Source organism: Sus scrofa, chromosome 7, assembly GCF_054392235.1.
Source record: "Sus scrofa isolate SSC_HxYL_T2T_F1_AM1 chromosome 7, Sscrofa_HxYL_maternal_Yorkshire_Landrace_v2.0, whole genome shotgun sequence".
Classification (NCBI taxonomy): Eukaryota; Metazoa; Chordata; class Mammalia; order Artiodactyla; family Suidae; genus Sus; species Sus scrofa.
Window position 1 is genome coordinate 102,507,635 of NC_139389.1, and position 19,940 is coordinate 102,527,574.

The 19,940-nt window shown below is 47.2% G+C and overlaps 1 protein-coding gene and 1 long non-coding RNA gene across 3 annotated transcripts in view; one reads left to right on the plus strand and one right to left on the minus strand.

Moving 5' to 3' along the window:
* Nucleotides 1-11,631, minus strand: part of RDH11 (retinol dehydrogenase 11) — a 37,406-nt gene extending 25,775 nt beyond the window's left edge. For both annotated transcript variants that reach the window (XM_001928767.3, XM_005656347.2), the window contains exon 1: nt 11,520-11,631. In XM_001928767.3, coding sequence (XP_001928802.1) covers nt 11,520-11,587 — 68 coding nt within the window. In that variant the 5' untranslated portion in view covers nt 11,588-11,631. The remainder of the gene's footprint in view (nt 1-11,519) is intronic.
* Nucleotides 557-9,652, plus strand: LOC146401812 (uncharacterized). The gene is made up of 3 exons (XR_014811014.1): nt 557-1,000; nt 6,659-6,868; nt 7,849-9,652. It is a non-coding gene; the product is annotated as an uncharacterized LOC146401812 (long non-coding RNA).
* Nucleotides 11,632-19,940: the final 8,309 nt, after the last annotated feature.

Sequence of the window (19,940 nt, forward strand, 5' to 3'; positions counted from 1 at the left end):
AAGATAGGAGTTCCCTGGCTCAATGGGTTAAGGATCTGACATTGTCACACTGTGGCTCAGGTCGCTGCTCTGCTGTGGCACATGTGTGATCCCTGGCCTGGGAATTTTATATGGCATGAGTGCAGCCAAAAAAAAATTCAGTATAAATAAACAAATAAAAATAAGATAAGACAAAGAAAAGACATAAGTATAAAGGAGATTGTTCCCTAATGGGCTCGTGGTTGGGATTCACTAGTGAATCTATTACTGAAATAGAGTTTTAACTAAAGAACAACCCCCCCTCGGCTAAGAAGGCAGCTGCAAGCCTTTCCAGCTATGCTCGTCACTACACCACCCTTCGGGTAGTAATGTAACAACTGTGTGCCCTTTGTCCAAGCCAGCAGCCCTACTAATCATGTACCCAGCATTGCTTATCAGTTCCGCTTCTGTAACCTTGCTTGCTCAGTTTCTTAGGGAGGAACACTGTCTGCTTGGGGATGGGGGGAGGTCCGGGATGCTTACATGGGAAAATCAAGACCCTGTAGTGTATAAAAGTTACTGAGAACAAAGACCTGGTGCTCAGACTCTGGAGGGGACTCCTCTGAGCCCGCACCAGTGCTGAATAAACCTTGCTTTTCCCTATCTCCGAGTGCTGTTTGTCTCCTTCCATTGCCACGGTTTTTGCGGTTTCTGCAACATTTGTGGTGCATTGGCCGGGAAGCCGACAACCGAGCTGGCCTCTTGTGCCACTGTTGTCAGGGAACCGGGGGAAGCCATGGTCGCCGGCCCGGTGACAGGTGGATAGCATGCACTGGCCATTTTGCCGGATCCAGACCCTCACTTGGGCTGTGCTGGCCTTGGCTCACACCACTTCCCGAACGGACTCAGAAGGAGAGTGCAAACAGGTTCTAGGACAGGATGTCAGACTGGCGAGTTCCCTGGGGACATCTGCCTGAGTCAGGACCCGCCATACAGTGGAAGGAGAGACTGATCACCTCTCAGTGACCAAAGGGTCACTCAGGTCAGGATTTGCTCCCTTGGGTTTGGGAGGCTTGTCAATTCTGGTGTGTGTGTGTGTGTGTGTGTGTGTGAGTGACTGGAGAGAACGAGAGCCCGTGCTCCACCGTCCTTGGACTACGGAGCCAGAGTGAGTCCTAACCTGCAGTTCCGCGACGACCCTCATATGGCTTCTGGTGGCCCTCTTCGGGGGGATCCTGACGTTGGGGTTTATACAGTCCCACCTATGCTAAGAGGTGACTGAAATATCTCCTCTGGGGGAGCGGTCAGGCGGACGAAGTGATTGTTACCTGAGGCCTTGTCCTCGCTGTTTGTCTTGCGTCACCATCACAGGGTGGGACTTCACACAATGGGTAAATTGGCTTCCAAGCCCACCGTCTTAGAGTGTATGGTTAAGAATTTTAAGAAAGGATTTTCTAGAGATTATGGTGTTAAACTGAGTCCCGGAAAACTGTGTACCCTCTGTACCCTAGAGTGGCCCTCCTTTGGTGTTGGCTGGCCTCTGGAAGGGACCTTAGATGTGTTCACAGTTGCAGCAGTATATAATGTTACAACAGGAGACCCTGGACACCCAGACCCATTTCCGTATATTGATCAATGGTTGGAAATTGCCTATTTGAGGCCCCATGGGTTCGGTTCTGCCCCACAGACCAGGGACAGTGTAGGGTGCTAGTAGCCCAGTCCAAGAAGAAAACCTTGTCTCAAAAAAAGGTGCCACCTATTTTTCAAGGGGAACCTGAGGACTCGCCCCCTATGCCACCACCTTATGTGCTGCCGGCCCCACCTCTGGGAGCAGAGGGTCCCCAGGTGCCAGATAGCCCACCGCCTTCTGTTTCTCCTCCTCCTTCTGCTTCTGAAGTTCCCGAGGCAATATCACCCCCGCAGCCACACTCTCCAGAACCCCCGCAGCCACACTCTCCAGGTGTCTCAGGTCAGCTCAGGGAGCAGCCACTCCAGCATTGTAAATGCCCTTACAGGAGACATGGGGACCACGGCAAGTCGCCACCGATGGGACCATACAAGAGGGGGGATGGTTTTTTTATTACCAGCCCTTTTCCACTGCCGATCTCCTCAACTGAAAACACCATACTCCCTCATATTCTGAAAAGCCTCAGGCGCTGACTGATCTCTTAGAATTCATTTTCCAGACACACTGTCCCACCTGGATAGACTGCTGGCAACTCCTTTTTACTCAGTTTGACCCTAAAGAGTACTGGCAAATTGTAACAGAAGCCCCAAAATGGCTTCAGGCCAATGTGGGGGGTCGAGCAGACTTGGCAAACTGGGTACGGGAAGCCGTCCCAGAAGAAAACCCCCACTGGGACTATGACACTGAAGAAGGGAAACGTAACCTAGAGAGGTACCGGCAGGCCTTCTGACAGGGGGCAAAAGCTGGGGCAAAAAGCCTACTAATATAGCTAAGACCAGTGAGATACTACAAGAGCCAAATGAAAGCCCAGCCAAATTCTATGAGAGACTATGTGAGCCTTTCCAAATCTACACCCCTTTTGATCCCGAGGCCCCTGAGAACCAACGGATGATAAATGCTGCCTTTGTGGGACAAGCCCAATCAGACATCCATAAAAAGCTACAGAAATTAAAAGATTTGCAGGAGAAAATGCCACTAAACTGTTGGAAATAGCCAACAAGTTTTTTATTAACTGAGACCAGGTGGCCCGCCGTGATGCAGAAAAGAGAATGAAACAAAAGGTGACTCTTCTGGTGGCCGCCCTGTCAAAACCGGTGCCCCCAGTGGGACCACCCCATAGGGGACAAGGCCCAAGGCCAGGAAAAAGGAGTCCCCTGGAACATGACCAATGCGCTTACTGCAAAGAAAAGGGACATTGAAAAAATGAATACCCCCACCATCCTGAGAAAAAGACCAAAGCCCCACCTAGCCGGTACCGATCTGAGCCATTCAGCACCAACCTGATCAGCCTAGCTGAGTCTGATTGGGGGGACCAGGCTCTTTCCAGCTGGGCCCCCGAGAGCCTATGGTCAGAATTCAAGTAAGGGGCCACCCCATAAACTTTATGGTTGACACAGGTGCTGAACTTTCTGTGGTTACACAACCTGTAGCTTCCCACTCAGGGAAAGAAACCACCATCGTTGGGGCCACAGGTAACCAAACCCACAGGCCCTTCTACGGTCCTTGATGATGTCGGCTAGGAGGCCATGAAGTAATACATGAATTTCTTTACCTGCCTGACTGCCCAATCCCCCTGATGGGAAGAGACCTGCTAGCTAAAATGGGGGCACAAATTTCCTTTTCTACTGACGTATCAGCCCAACTCAAATTGACAGAACCCCCCCTCTCCTTTAATCATGGCTCTTGCTGTAAAAAGGGAAGAGAAATGGCACTTGTACTCTTCCCCTTCAGAAATGGGGACCATTCCCCCAGAACTAGAGACTAAATACTCATTGGTTTGGGCTGAAGCAAATCCACCAGGACTGGCAAAATGCCATGCTCCTGTCTTGATTGATCTAAAACCCGGAGCTCAACCGGTAAAGCTATGGCAATACTCAATTCCCAGAGAAGCTCGACTGGGAATCCAGGTTCACCTGGATAGGCTGCTTCAGCACGGACTGTTAATAAAATGTCAGTCCCCTTGGAACACCCCTTTACTGCCCGTGAAAAAACCGGGAACACAGGACTACCACCCAGTTCAGGACTTGCGAGCCATAAATGAAGCAACTGTCACATTACACCCATCCGTCCCTAACCCGTATACCCTGCTAGGGCTGATCCCCTCCACTGCTGAGTGGTTTACTTGCCTGGACTTAAAAGACGCCTTCTTCGGAGTTCCCGTCGTGGTGCAGTGGTTAACGAATCCGACTAAGAACCATGAGGTTTCGGGTTCGGTCCCTGGCCTTGCTCAGTGGGTTAAAGGATCCAGCGTTGCCGTGAGCTGTGTGGTGTAGGTTGCAGACGCGGCTCGGATCCCCCATTGCTGTGGCTCTGGCATAGGCTGGTGGCTACAGCTCTGACTGGACCCCTAGCCTGGGAACCTCCATATGCCGCAGGAGCGGCCCAAAAAATGGCAAAAAGACAAAAAAAAAAAAAAAAGACGCCTTTTTCTGCCTCCGGGTGGCACCTGCCAGTCAGCCCTTGTTTGCTCTTAAATGGGAAAATCCACATACAGGGACAAAGGAACAGCTCACCTGGACTAAACTCCCACGAGGATTCAAAAACTCTCCCACTCTTTTTAGCGGCGCCCTAGCCACTGACCTGGCTGAATTTCTTGGACAAAAACTGGGCTGTGTTTTACTACAATATGTTGACAACCTCTTACTAGCTGGCACCACGGAGTTGTTTCCTCTAGGCTCAGTGTCTAGAGGAAACAAGAGCACTCCTTTCCCTACTGATGGAGGCAGGGTATCAGGTATCAAAGAAAAAGGCACAAATCTGTAAAAAACTAGTCAAGTATCTGGGTTTTAACATCATGCAGGGCTGACTAAGACTAGGGACTAAAAGAAAGCAGGCAGTTTGTGTCATTTCTGTCCCTACCACCCACCAGAAGGTTTGTGAGTTCCTAGGGGGCAGCAGGATTCTGCTGGATATGGATCCCCGGGTTTTCAGACTTGGCCAGGCCTCAGTATGAGGCTCTAAAAGGAGAAAAAAAGGCTCCCCTTGAATGGGGACCAAGCCAGGAGACAACATTTCAGACAATCAAAACCAAACTCACTGAGGCTCCAGCCTTGGGACTTCCTGATGTAACCAGAAAATTTAACCTTTTTGTTCATGAAAAAAACGGGATGGCTTTGGGAGTCTTAACTCAAAAATTTGGGCCTTGGCAGAGGCCAGTGGCATATCTGCCTAAACAAATTGACTCAGTTGCAGCCAGATGGCCTCCCTGCCTCCTAGCACTGGCAGCTACCACCTTGTTGGTGAGAGAGGCTGCCAAGTTGACTCTGGGACAAAACCTCAGTGTTAAAATCCTGCACTCAGTTGTAACCCTAATGGATACCAGGGGCCGCCATTGGCTCACACATGCACAAATGACTCAATATCAAGGGTTACTATGTGAAAATCCACGGGTAAAACTGGAGGTTGTACGAACTCTGAATCCAGCCACTTTTCTGCCAGATGAAGCGGGGCCCCCCAGACCATAACTGCTTGGAGGTACTAGATGAGGTGTTTTCCAGCAGGCCTGACTTGACTGATAAACCACTCCAAAATCCTGACCTGGTTTTATATACTGATGGCAGCAGCTTTATGGAGGATGGGAAAAGGATGATATCTGACTTAAAAGTGATAAAAACAGAAGTGCTTCCTCAAGGATGGTCAACACAGAGAGCAGAATTATGGGCCTTAATCAGAGCACTGGAGCTTAGCCGAGACCGGCGAGTTAATATCTATACCAACTCATGGTATGCCTTTGCAACTTTACATGTTCATGGAGCCTTATATAAAAAAAGAGGACTCCTCACTGCTAAAGAAAAAGGGATTAAAAAACCAGGCTGAAATCTTAAAGCTCCTAGATGCAGTATGGGAACCTAAAGAAGTTGCAGTTATCCACTGTAAAGGCCACCAAAAGGGAGACGACCCAGTGACAAAAGGAAACCGTAGTGCTGATGCAGCTGCCAGACAGGCAGCCCGGGGACAACAGCCAGACAAACCTAAGGTCTTGCTGGCTCCAGAAGTGCCAGCTGTCCCCAGATATTCTCCAGAAAAAAAAATAAATAAATAAATAAGAAAAAAAGGAGAAACTAAAACTAAGATGGGATGGTGGGTCACACAGGACCACCAAGCTTATGTTCCAGAACAGCTGGCCTACAAACTAGTCCACCAATAACACGAGCTAACCCACATGGGCAAAACTGCCTTAGAGACCCTACTGGGCTGGTACTATCTCATTGCTCGTCTTCCTGCACTCTGCTCCTCTGTCTCCCAAAGATGTATAACCTGTTTGCAGAATAATGCCCGCTGGGACACAACACTGTGGACTGTCCCCATTGAGGATATGGAAGTGGACTTCACTAAGGTCACCCTTAGTAAGGGGTACAAATATTTACTAGTTTTTATCTGTACTTTTTCAGGATGGGTAAAAGCCTTCCTTACCCGAACTGAAAAGGCAAGGAAAGTAACCAAGGCACTCCTGAGAGACATTATTCCCAGATATGGAATGCCTCTGACCATCTGGTCAGATAACGGACTGGCATTTGTGGCCAAAACAGTAAAACAGGTGGCAAAAGCTTTACAGATCCGATGGAAACTATCGCCCTCAAAGTTCGGGGAAAGTAGAACACATGAACCGGACCCTTAAACAGACACTGGCAAAGTTATGTCAGGACACTGGCTTGCCCTGGGTAGACATGTTGCCAGTGGCCCTCCTAAAAGTGAGATGTTCACCCCGAGCAGGAATAGGATTCTCACCATTTGAAATCTTATATGGGAGGCCACCTCCACTAATCAGTTTAAAAGCAAACACCCGGGAGTTGGGAGACTTGGAATTACATAAACAATTACAAGGACTGGGGCTCACTATTTCTCAGATACATAAATGGGTCGCAGACAGAATACCTGTGTCCTTAGGTATAACAGTACACCCCCAAAAGCCGGGGGACCAGGTGTAGATAAAGGACTGGAAAAAGAAGCCTTTGAGGCCAGTATGGAAGGGCCCCTATACTGTAATTCTAACCACCCCCACTGCTCTTAAAGTAACAGGAATAGATGCTTGGATCCATCTTTCCAGAGTTAAACCGTCTGGCCCAGCTGATGACTGTGGAGAGTGGGAGACTGCCTTTGATCCGGAGAGACCTCTTCGCCTGACAATACAGAGAAGGAGACGACGATCTCAAAGCCCTGCCCTGACCACACTGGAAGCTGGTCAGTCAATGCACAGCTGAAGCTTGAGGAAACGGTTGCCTGGTAAAATAAACTGCCTTACCTCCCTTCCACAAGAGACTTTCTTACTGTTATATACTGTTATCTTATGAGCAACATGTATGTTTGCTGCCTGTTGCTGTTAATCTGGTCCCCTTTGGTTCTGCCAGGATCCATTTCCTCATGTGACCCATGCATTCGAGTGACCCAATCAGATCAAGGGGTTACATGGACTTTGCTTTACTCCACTCATTTCTCCTGTTCCGGAGAAATTCATGGAAGTTGTACTCACAACAGGACCACTTATTCTGTCAACAGGGGGACCAATATACTTGCTTTGATCCACAATACTCCCCAACTGAGAAATGGTTAAAAGTCTGGCACTCTTATAAATCAGGGAAGCTAATTAATCTGACCCAAATTACCAACCCCAAGTTGCCAGTATCAATACTTTTTGATACCTGTGAAGCTATGAATGGGTCATGGACTTCTACTAGACCATGTGAAAGCCCGTCATGGGAAAGAGAATACAGGCTCCAGCATAAATATATGTGCTGGGGGGCCACCTGGAGTGATTGCCAGAAATACACTTACTGGAGCTGCATGGCCTGGACAACCTAAAATAAGGGAGACAAAACAGCTGCCCTTCAAAAGGGTACAGCCCCTCCAGACTGTCAGACTAAAGCTTGTAACCCAGTTAATGTCACTATTTTCTTTTTTTTTGTCTTTTGTCTTTTTGTCTTTTTATCGTTGTTGTTGTTGCTATTTCTTGGGCCGCTCCCGCAGCATATGGAGGTTCCCAGGCTAGGGGTTGAATCGGAGCTGTAGCCACCGGCCTATGCCAGAGCCACAGCAACGCGGGATCCGAGCCGCGTCTGCAACCTACACCACGGCTCACGGCAACGCCGGATCATTAACCCACTGAGCAAGGGCAGGGACCGAACCCGCAACCTCATGGTTCCTAGTCGGATTCGTTAACCACTGCGCCACGACGGGAACTCCAATGTCACTATTTTCAATTCCAGTGAGCCCAAATGGAAGGAGCGTTTCAAAATAAGCATTCGCATTGACGGAAGAGGCCTTGACCCTGGAGCTGTGCTACATTTCCAGAGAATCACGTTTGCACTCCAAGCTGCCTCTTACAGGGGCTTTCATTCCTTTTATGAAGAGATAAAAAACACCCCACCTCCCATTCTGGCCACAACTAAGAACTTGTTCTTAGCCCTGGCAGAAACTATTGCACAAACTCTCAAGGTCTCCTCTTGCTACATATGCGGGGGAATAAACACAGGAGACCACTGTCCTTGGCAAGCCAGAGAACTGGACCCATTAGAGCCTCATAATGAGACTGCATACCCCCAACTCACCGATGGGGTATGGCTCCTCAGAACTGCTATTATAGGGAGAAATTGTCTTGCGAGGCGGGGAGGACGATTTAATGTTTCAGTTGGAAGCCTAACATGTTTAGGCCTAAGGTATTATAATCTGACTGCCCAAAAGACTCAATGGTGGTCATCCTCCAATCGCTCAGAGCCCAAGCCTAATCCCTTGTCTAACTTTTCCCTCCTTCGACAAGCATGGGAAGACATCAGTACTAATATCCAAAGGCGGGCACCAAAGGGATTATATTGGATTTGTGAAAAAATGGCCTATTCCATACTCCCCCCCAATTGGGCTGGGGCATATGTACTGGGAACAATCAGACCTTCCTTCTTCCTGCTCCCACTATCACTAGGGGAAAAACTGGGAGTTCCTATATATAGGGCACAGGGTGCCCAGAGAGACCGGAGGGCTCTCCAAATTGGAGACTGGAAAGATGATAAAATGGCCCCCAGAAAAAATAATTCAATATTATGGGCCTGCCACCTGAGCAGAGGATGGCTCTTGGGGATCTCACACCCCTGCCTATATGCTGAAGTGCATTATCAGACTACAGGAGGTTTTGGAACTTATAACAAATGACACTGCAAGGCCTTGACTATATTGGCCCAACAACAAACTAAAATGTGCAGTGCAATCTACCAAAATCGCTTGGCCTTGGATTATTTACTTGCTTCTAAAGGAGGGGTTTGTGGAAAATTTAACTTAAGTAATTGCTGTCTACAAATAGATGACAACGGAAAGGTGGTAGAAGAAATTGCTGACCTCATGACTAAACTTGCCCATGTACCTGTACAAACTTGGAAAGGATGGGATGCAGACAGTCTCTTTGGTAAATGGTTCTCTTGGTTGGGAGGAATTAAGATAATGGTCGGAATAATCATGGTTATACTCGCAGGGTGCCTACTTGTTCCCTGCCTTGTACCTCTCCTGATAAATATTATAAAAGGTTTTATAAAAACCATGGTTAAAAAAAAACAAACCTCCCACCTGCTACTTATCAGAGGCTACCAAAGGGTTATGACTGATAATGATCTTTAAAGGGTGCAGATGCACCCTAAACATCAAGAGGGGGTAATGAAATGGAGTTTTAACTAAAGAACAACCCCCCCTTGGCTAAGAAGGCAGCTGCAAGCCTTTCCAGCTATGCTCGTCACTACACCACCCTTCTGGTAATAATGTAACAACGGTGTGACCTCTGTCCAAGCCAGCAGCCCTGCTAATCATGTACCCAGCATTGCTTATCAGTTCCGCTTCTGTAACCTTGCTTGCTCAGTTCCTTAGGGAGGAACACTGTCTGCTTGGGGATGGGGGAGGTCCGGGATGCTTACATAGGAAAATCAAGACCTTGTAGTGTATAAAAGTTACTGAGAACAAAGACCTGGTGCTCAGACTCTGGAGGGGACTTCTGAGCCCGCACCGGTGCTGAATAAACCTTGCTTTTCCCTATCTCCGAGTGCTGTTTGTCTCCTTCCATTGCCACGGTTTTTGCGGTTTCCGCAACACTACTAGTGGCTGTAGTCAAGGTTTAATCCTTGGTCTGGGAACTGTGATCCCACATCAGGCCATTGCATGTTGTGACAAAAAAAAAAAAAAAAAAAAAAAAAAAGGAAAAAAAGAAACAGTTCAAAAGGGAGCTGAGATTCAAGTCCTGGTTTAATGAGAGTCCTTCTTTATACTTTCCTGCTTCTCCAAAGGAGTGAATGCACAAACAGGTATCAGCCGGCCTCAGATTGTTTTCTCTGCAAGTCTTGGGGACTCAATTTAACAGAATCTGTTGACTGGGAGATGTATTTTTAAGGAGCATTTCAACCGTTTTCACTGAACTTAGAATGGCAAAGTACACACTTCTAGCCACCAAAGTTCCTGCTTAGAAGAAACAGGTCAATAAGGAAGTAAACTAACTCACGGTGCTTACCAAGGGATATATATCCTCCCCCTCAGGACAAGCCCTGCTGCTCAGTTTCCCACATCCCTTTCAGCTTTAGCTCCAGGAGCCACAACATATCAGGACCCAGGTAGAGACCTAGCTCTCCCTTCTAACCAGCAGAAAGGAAAGAAACAACCAACCATAAAAGTCCATGAAAGTCCAGCACTGGTCTAGTCCCTATGACCTAGCTAGGGGGCTGGGATCACAACCCTTTGAGTATAACTTTCCTTAGAAAAATCTCTTTAAGAGATGAGCACTGCTTTTAGTTCTGGTGCAACTTTTCACTGAGATTCTAAGTGGCTAAGAGGACTTTGTGATGCAAAGAGATAAAAGGCAGCCTTTTCATCCCAGTACCTGCACCCGTGTGTGTCTAAGAGGTGGGAGCACTGCGTGTTCAGAGGGAAGGAAAAGTACAACTGCAAGAGGGGCTCGAGAAAGGTGGGGAAGGAGGAGAGAAGAGGTGGAGGTATTAAGAAACGGTAGAGTGATCTAGCGGGCCTTCCAGTTCCATTCAGTTAACAAGTCCCCCCACCCCCACTCCCATCTCCACCAAGGGAAAGAGTGTGTCTCTTCAGTCACTGGTCTGCCGTCACTACTGGTGACTTACTCAGAACCAATCGTCAGGCTGCCTGTTGTGCAGCTTCCTGCCACCCTCTGGGGCTCTCAGCCAGCCATTGGCTGATGTACCACCTAGTTAAGAGACCAAGACCCTCAATCCTCTCCTCCCCAGCCCTAAACCCCGGGGCAGGACTTGGACCCTGCCCCTTCCCCTCCTCCCCGTGCTCCCGCTGCGAACGCAGGGTAGAATAATGAAACCCTTTGTTTCTCTTACACCTGCCCAGAGAAAAAGCGAATCTAACAGCAACAGGATCAAGCAATGAGGCTGCAGTTGTCACGACTCCCATCGAGGGGCAGTTTTAGAGAGCAAAAAGTCGAATCGCCCCATTGTACTTCAAAGGCTGGAAGGAAGAAGCTAAACAGGGCAGGTTCAAGGTGCGGGAGCTAAGGGAAAAACAATCTTGAGGGCTACATCCCACTTCATAGTCTGAAAGCCCCAGAGCTGTAAATTTAAGTGTCTGAGGTAGCCTTGCCCTCGCGGTTCCCTGGAGCCGGAAACGAGGGCGGCTTAGACGAAAAAGGGGGTCAGGAGAAACAAAGCAAGGTTCTGTGGACTGCAGCCTCTTCCCACCGCCTGGGGTCTCCGATCTCGCCCTCCCGCATCCAGGGCAGCAGGATCGCCTCCGACCAATCGAACTCCCCTACTTGGAGCCCCGCAGGGAGTTTTCCCTTCCTACTTTTGAAGACCAGAGCTTCGATGAGAATGAAGGTTTCCCCCCAACACACCACCAAAGACTCCGCAAGAGAAGGGAATACAATTGCACAGACCTGATTTGGGGTACAGCGATGTACAGGAGCAAAGGGAGAAGAAGGAGCAGGAGCAGGACCCCAATCATCTTGCCTAGAGGCAGCTGCGGCTGCTGAAGCGCAGCGAGAGGTCCCAGCGTAGCTAGGGGATTGGGCTTCTCTTCCAAGACACGCCCTGATAAAGTAGCACAGGCCGGGAAGCAAAGCCATCTGGGAAATGTAGTCCAAAGCCCGGTTTAGGGCAAAAAGGCAGAGAGCAGGCCGTTCCCAGACACGGAGAGAAGCTGAATCTTCCATCAGTTACGCAACAAATCCCCAACCAGCTAGGATCTAGGGCCTTTGGAATCATCAAAACAGCTCTCCCACAGCCTCTCTCCCCACGGTGAAATCTTTCCCGTTCCCTCTCTTCTGGTACCCAAGTCCAGACCCTGGTTCAGGTTTCCCCAGTTATGGTTGGGTAGTTGCCGCGTTGCTTCTCCTGGAGGTCAAATATTGGCGTCAGGGAAATGTTCTAAGGCTGATTACACAGGAGTGGAGAGATTGGAGCCTGACAGTTGGCGGGGAGGGGGAGTGCAAAATCTTTCCTCCTTAGGGATTCCTTCACCCGAAGGAGCAGAAGCTACTGGTCCCTAAATATATTACCAGGAGAATCGCTTTATTGTGTCTTTTTGGAATTATAGTGAAATAAATATATATAATGAAATACAAAGTATAATATAATTTTCCTGCTGTTTGAGTGTTAATTGATGATAGAATAGTTTTTTTGGGGGGAGGGGATTGTTTGTTTTGTCTTTTTAGGGCCACACCAGTGGCATATGGAGATTCCCAGGCTAGGAGTTTACAGGTTGAATCCGAGCTGTAGCTTGTGGCCTACGCCACAGCCACAGCAACCGTGGGATCCGAGCCGTGTCTAGCACCTACACCACAGCTCATGGCAATGACAGATCCGTAACCCACTGAGCAAAGCCAGGGATCGAGCCCGTGTCCTCATGGATCTAGTCCTGTTCGTTAACTGCTGAGCCACGACGGGAACTCCAGAATACAGTTTTCTTGATGATTTAGTTATATTAAATCCCAGGGTAGTAATGAATTTCTCATATTAGCACAGTTGGTTTTGCCTACTCATGAAAGTATTTAATCCTGTCTTGGATTAAGGCCATGGAAATTCTCTGGGAACAAGTAGGTTCCCTGGTCAGTCACTCCTTTCCGCTCTGCCATCTGAGGACTATATCTGGATTCTTGGGGGTGAAGGTGGGGAATGTTTTAAGTAATTCTCTGTGCCTCCTGACTGCGCACAGTAATGTATTCTGGTTCTTCTGCATAATTCACTTCCATTTGAATGAAAGACACATGTTCCAAGCTCAATTTGAAGCAATATATTTTATAGCAATTGGAAAGGAGTTTCCTTCACACAATACAAATTTCTACTGATTTAACATTAGATTATCTAATAATCATCATATTTTGCCACACACTCATTACTGGGTTACCTAATATTTGAATAGGGTTTTACATCTGTATTAAAAGCCTTTCATGGAGTTTCCATTGTGGTTCAGTGTAATGACCCAACTAATATACATGAGGTTGTGGGTTTGATCCCTGGCCTCGCTCAGTGGGTTAAGGATCTGGCATTTCCATGACCTGTGGTGTAGGTCGCAGACACGTCTCGGATCCTGTCCAGCTACAGCTCGGATTCGACCCGTAGCCTGGGAACATCCATATGCCACAAGTGCAGGTTCAGTCCTAAAAAACAGAAAAAAGAAGAAAAAAAGGCTTTTACATGTTTTGTTCCTTATTCATTTACTTAACGAATGCTTATTCCCGCAATGTGATAGGCACTGTGCTGAGGTCCAGCAAGGAGCCAGGGAGAAATTACCTCTACAACAAGTGATCACTGTGAATAAATCATGATAAGGGTCATGAAGGGAACTAGAGAAGTCTTTGAAAGAGCATAGCAGGAGGCCTGTCCTGGTCTAGAGATCAGGAATTAATTATTGATATTAACATTATTAATATTATTGAGGAAATAATATTTGAGCTGAAGCCCGAGGAAGATCAGGAGTTAGTGGGCAAGCAACATATGGGCAAGAGTACTCTGAGCAGAGGATTTAGTGAATGCACTTAAGGGCTCAGAGTTAGAACAGGGGACCCTAGAACAATGGAAAACACTGGTCTAGCTGGGCCTAAGGGCTGGGGGCAGTGCCAGAAATAGCAATGATAGCCAATGCTTACATAGTGTTTATTATGTGCCAGGTCCTGCCCCAGTGCTTTATATATATTAACTACCTTAACTCCCAAAGCAACCCTATGAGGCAGGTGCTATAATTCTTCCTTTTTTACAGACAAGAAAACTGAGACGACAGCAAGGTTAAATAAACTAGCCCAGGCCATCGTGGCAGAGTTGGGATTCAAACTTGAGTGGGTTTTATCCAGCGTCCGTGCCCTTAACTACTGATTTTACCAAAAGATGAAGCTGGAGAATTTCTTACACATATGCGCATTTATATAATCACACAAAATTTGCATGCAATTTCATCTATAGAACCCAGAGTAAAAACCATGGGTCAAACCCATCAATTTTAATAAGGAAATAGGAAGTTATGTACCAGCAAAAGTGAGTTCATCTGGAAATAGCCAGAGGCACAGTGATTTGGGATATGCAAATTATGGTGGACAATGGGCAGATTCTGAGAACAGGGGAAGGGAACTTGCTTTTATGGGAAAAAGCGGGGTGGGTGTTGAGAGGGGCTGTGATGATCAAAGTCCATTGGAGGAAGCTGGAAGTCCAAAGTATGGAGGCTTCTTTTTTTTGTTGTTTTGTTTTGTTTTTTGTTTGTTTGTTTGTTTTTGCTTTTAAGGGCCACACCCAAGGCATATGGAGGTTCCCAGGCTAGGGGTCGAATCGGAGCTGCAGCTGTCGGCCTACACCACAGTTATAGCAATGCAGGATCCAAGCCACGTCTGCGACCTACACCACAGCTCACAACAATACAAGGTCCTTAGCCCACTGAGCGAGGCCAGGGATCGAACCTGCAACCTCATGGTTCCTATTCAGATTCGTTTCCACTGAGCCATGATGGGAACTCCTGGAGGCTTCTTATTGGTGGGCTGCTAAAGCCTCTGGGGGCTATCTGCAGCTGAGAATTTTCTTCTTTCTGCTGGATAGAGAAGTAGGCAACACTTCCCTGTGAGAGATACAGGCAAACATCTCTTCCTATTTGGAATAACTGATGATGCATGGACAGGTGGGAGAGCTCCCCTTACTGGCCTATCCCACTCCAATTTTGCTTGAGGTTTCTCTCTTTTCAATTAAAAAAAAATATTTTTTTGTTTTTTTTTTTTAGGGCCATACCCGCAGCATATGGAAGTTCCCAGGCTAGGGGTTGAATCGGAGCTGTAGCTGCTGGCCTACCCCACAGCCACAGCAACACCAGATCTGAGCCATATCTGCAACCTATGCCACAGCTCATGGCAATGCTGGATCTTACCCACGGAGCAGGGTCAAGGATCGAACCCCAGCCCTCACGGATACTCATCAGGTTTGTTACCGCTGAGCCATAATGGGAACTCCTAGTTGAGGTTTCTTTAGTTACTTCCACAAACCTGATAATTGAAGATGGGTAAGCAGATGAGTCCTTGGAGAGGCTGTTACAGGAAGTGGAAAGGAGGGTCTTCAGGAGCATTCGCATCGTGGGATAGGGAGAGGAAGGTAAGCCTGGAAATGGACTGTGCAAAGTGGACGGGGAGGTTGAAGATGTGTCAGACCCGGAGCAGGTTAGGGAAACCACACAGTCATCTGAACCAGGAAAGTTTAATGTAAAGAAATATGAACCATAACGGGGGATTGGAATAACGAGGAACTGACTTGTACAGAGGTATTAAACTTTTCTGGTAAAGAAAAATAAATATTTTAGGCTTTGGGAGCCAGATGGTCTCTGTGGCAGCTACTCAACTTTGCTCTTATAGCACAAGAACAGTCACAGACTCTACGTCTAGGAATGAGCATGGCTGTGTTCCAATAAAACTTTATTTACACGAATAGGCAGTGGGCTGAATTTGGCCCCTGGGTCAAATTTGGCCTGTTTGCCAACATCTGAGCTAGTAAAAAGTAAGAGGAGCTCTAAAGAAAATTACAAGGGGAGTTCTCATCATGGCTCAGTGGTTAACAAACCTGACTAGCATCCATGAGGACGCAGGTTCAATCCCTGGCCTTGTTCAGTGGGTTAAAATAAAAAAGACTGATCTTATCAAGTATTGATGAGAATGTGGAGCAACTGGAACTCCCACACACTGCTTTTGAGAATATAAAAATCATACCACTAACTTAGAAAACAGTTTGGCAGTTTCTCAAAAAGTTAAATATAAGTTAAACTTACATCTATCATATGACTCAGGTAATTTCCCAAGAGAAACAGAAGTTCATTCATGCAAAGATGTGTAGATAAATGATCATAGAAACTTTCTGTGTTAAAAAATAGGAAACAACCCAAATGTCCATCAACAGGTGAATGGATAGCAAACTGTAACATATCCACACAATGAATATTACTCAGCAATAAGAAGGAGTAGACTTTCAATGCACTCTATGCATGAATCTCTGAATCTCTAAGTAACTACCTTGAGTGAAAGAAGCCAGACCAAACTGATTCTATTTACTTTTTGTTTTTTGTCTTTTTTTTTTGCCTTTTCCAGGGCTGCTCCTGTGGCATATGGAGGTTCCCAGGCTAGGGGTCTAATAGGACCTGTAGCCGCCGGCCTACACCAGAGCCACAGCAATGCGGGATCCCAGCCACGTCTGTGACCTACATCACAGCTCATGGCAACCCTGGATCCTTAACCCACTGAGCGAGGCCAGGGTTCGAACCCACAACCTCATGGTTCCTAGTCAGGTTCGTTAACCACTGTGCCACGGCGGGAACTCTGAAAATGATTCTATTTATATAAAATCCTAGAAAATGCAAACGCAGATTATAGATTGTGGTAGAAAACAGACCAGTGGCTTCCTGGGGATAATGGAAAGTTGAGAGGGACTAGAGGGTTTTACCAAGGGGAGCAAGGAAACTCTGGGGGGTGATGGACGTATTCATTGTCTTGATAGTGGTGAGAGACTGTGTGGAGTGTTTACTAATGTCAAAACTCATCAAATTGTATACTTTTAACATGAAGACTGTTGTGCATAAATTATATGCAATAACACTTTGAAAAATAGAAGCAGGTACTGATCAAGTACCATGCTACTGAGAAGTCAGGCAACCTGAGTTGCCTGAGAACTGAGACATGTCTACTAGATGCAGCATCATGTTAGTTACTGGCAACAGTGGGGAGAACAGCTTCAGAGGAGGGGTGGGATGGGAGCCTGACTGGAGGGGGCTGTGATGAGTGGAAAGTAAGAAAGAGTAGCCAATTTTTTCCAGCTGGAAAGGAGAAAGAGTTTAGTGGTGGGATGGTAGGAGCATTTTTAAACTTTTTTTTTTTTTTGTCTTTTTGCCATTTCTTGGGCCGATCCCACGGCATATGGGAGGTTCCCAGGCTAGGGGTTAAATCAGAGCTGTAACCACCAGTCTATGCCAGAGCCACAGCAACGCGGGATCCGAGCCGCGTCTGCGACCTACACTACAGCCCACGGCAACGCCGGATCCTTAACCCACTGAGCAAGGCCAGGGATCGAACCCGCAACCTCATGGTTCTTAGTCAGATTCGTTAACCACTGTGCCACGACGGGAAGTCTGGTAGGAGCATTTTTAAGTAACACAGAGGGAGAGGTTGAAGATAAAGGGGGAGATAGGAGATGAATGATAGAATCAGGTCCCTAAGAAAGCAGGAGAGGATGGGCTAGAGAGAAATTCATTTTAGGAGGAAAGGAGGACATGAATTCAAATAGACTTTTAAACTTGGTGGCAGAATGTTGAAGAATATTCCTTCTGATGGTCCCTATTTATGTGAGTGTGAGTGTGTGGTCAGCATACATGCTGAAACTGAGGCAAGAAATTTAAGAGGAACTTATTTGCAGAAGAGAAACAGATTCACAGACTTTGAAAAATCTATGGTTACTAAAGGGGATGGGTTGGGGAGGAGCGGGGTGGTGGATGGGGGTTTGGGATTGGCATATGCACAACTGTGGTATATGGAATGACTGGCCAATGGGGATCTGCTACGTGACGCAGAGAACTCTACCCAATATTCTGTGATAATCTATGTGGAAAAAGAATCTGAAAGAGAATGGATGTGTGTTCATGAATAACAGAATCACTTTGTTGTACAGCAGAAATGATCACAGCCTGGTGAGTCAACTTCAACAAAGCTTTTTAAAAAAGAAGTTTAAGAGGGATAGTCACGGTTTGAAAAATCTTTGTGGAGATTGGGTTGGTGGCAATTACGAAAAAAAAAAAAAAAACCCACAACAAAACAGCTTGACTGTTTAATTGGAAGCCCTGGGTGATGTTGGTGGCTAGTACTTATTTATTTATTTATTTTATCTTTTTGCCTTTTCTAGGGCCGCTTTCATGGAATATGGAGGTTCCCAGGCTAGGGGTCGAATCGGAGCTGTAGCCGCCGGCCTACACCACAGCCACAGTAATGCAGGATCCGAGCTATGTCTGCAGCCTACACTACAGCTCATGGCAACGCCAGATCCTTAACCTACTGAGCAAGGCCAGAGATCGAACCCACAACCTCATGGTTCCTAGTTGGATTCATTAACCACTGAGCCAAGACAGGAACTCCTGGTAGCTAGTATTTATAATGGGATCAACATATAAGGTGATGTGATTTTTCTCTAGCAGGTCCCATCAGCCAGCTGCACAAAGAGGAAAGATCCTTAGGTTCATCCGGAGTTGGGGGTCTTAGGGCGGAAAGACCAGGGGGTCAGGGGGCAGAAGATATTGGCGAAAGAATGACTGAAGTGATGAGTGTGAAATCTCAGTTGGATAAAAAAGGAAGTGATGACAGCAGGGGCTTATGCTGTGGTCTGGAGATCCTCCTGGAGTTAAATACCTGCTATATCGGGATTCATGCCACAAGAGAGCTACATGAATAGGAGGTGTCCTAGGAGGGTGGGAAGTCTGAATTTAGCACTTCAGAGGTGGATGGTTCCAGGTGCTGACAGACTGAGGGGCAGGGAGGAGGGAGAGGAGAAGGTTTCTGGTGATAAGGATGTCGAGGGCCCGAGAGTCCAGGGAGTTAGTTGCTGGCTCATCTGTGAAGATAATGAAGTCACCTGGATGGTGGCAATATCAGGATGGGAAGTCTGAGAACCAGGCACCGAAGCTGTCTGTGAAAGAAGAGACACAAGAGGGAAGTAAATCCAGGACAGAGACAGAGAAGAGCAGCCTCCTGACCTGAGCCTTAAAGGAAGAGGATCTTCAAGTCAGGATGGAGGAAAGTTCTGGAAGCGGGAGTAGGGTGTGGACAGGACAGCGAGACCCTCCCCCTGGAAACTGAGGCAAGTGGGATGTGGGAGAATAAACAGCCTCCCTTTCAGAAGTTGTAGCCAAAGACGTGTCCACAGGACAAAGCCAGCTTTCAGTTGAGGCCAGAAACTGAGGGGAGCATTAAAGACACAAAGGTTGATATGAGGGTGTTTATTATTCATGAAAAGGGAATTCCAGGGAGAAGTGTGGGAGAGGGAGGCTTGTAGGCTTGGGGTGGGGAGAAGACCAATGGGTTTATGTTTGGGAAATGGTCACACAGCAACCCTGCATGGAGTGTGGCATCTCTGCTCTTTAACAACCAAGAAAACTGTCAGTGTGGATGCATTGTGTTACTACAGCTGTGGCACAAAGAGCACAGGGCATTTGAGAGGACTGAAGTGGAGCAAACAAAACTAACTGATGAAGGAAAGAGGCCCGGAGGAGGGGCTGTTGAACCAAGTTAGCCTGTGGAGGGGGTGGAGGGCTGAGCAGAGCAGACCAGGCATGGATCTGAAGGCACAGGATGTGATGCAGCCCACAGTGTTCCAAGAACACGGATGAGTCTAAATCAAAGGGGAGGGGGGTATGGGCGAGGGCTGGCAGAAAAGGTCAGAGACACAGCTAACATCCAGATCACGAAGGGCCTTGTGCCTCAAGGTAGAGTTAGACCTTTATCCTGAAAATCAAGCCAGTGAAAGGTTTAGGCAGAATGAGATCATTGGAGTTATGCCTGGCTGCAGTTCTCCAAACAAATTGTAATGATCAACACACCAATTTCTCCTGCCTAGATTTCTCTGAGCTCCAGACCTATATTTCCTCTGCTTCTGGGTATCCTGGCCTCTCCCTGTGTGTGCCTTGAATTCAGTGAATGGCACCACCCTTTTTTATGTCTACACCAACATCATGGGTACTGTTAGAGAAAACCATACTTTTGGGTAAGCTGGTGTCAGGACAAATTCATGGTTAACAACAAAATTGTCTAACATGCATATTCATTAATTCACTCCATTAACATAATCAATGTTAGGAGATG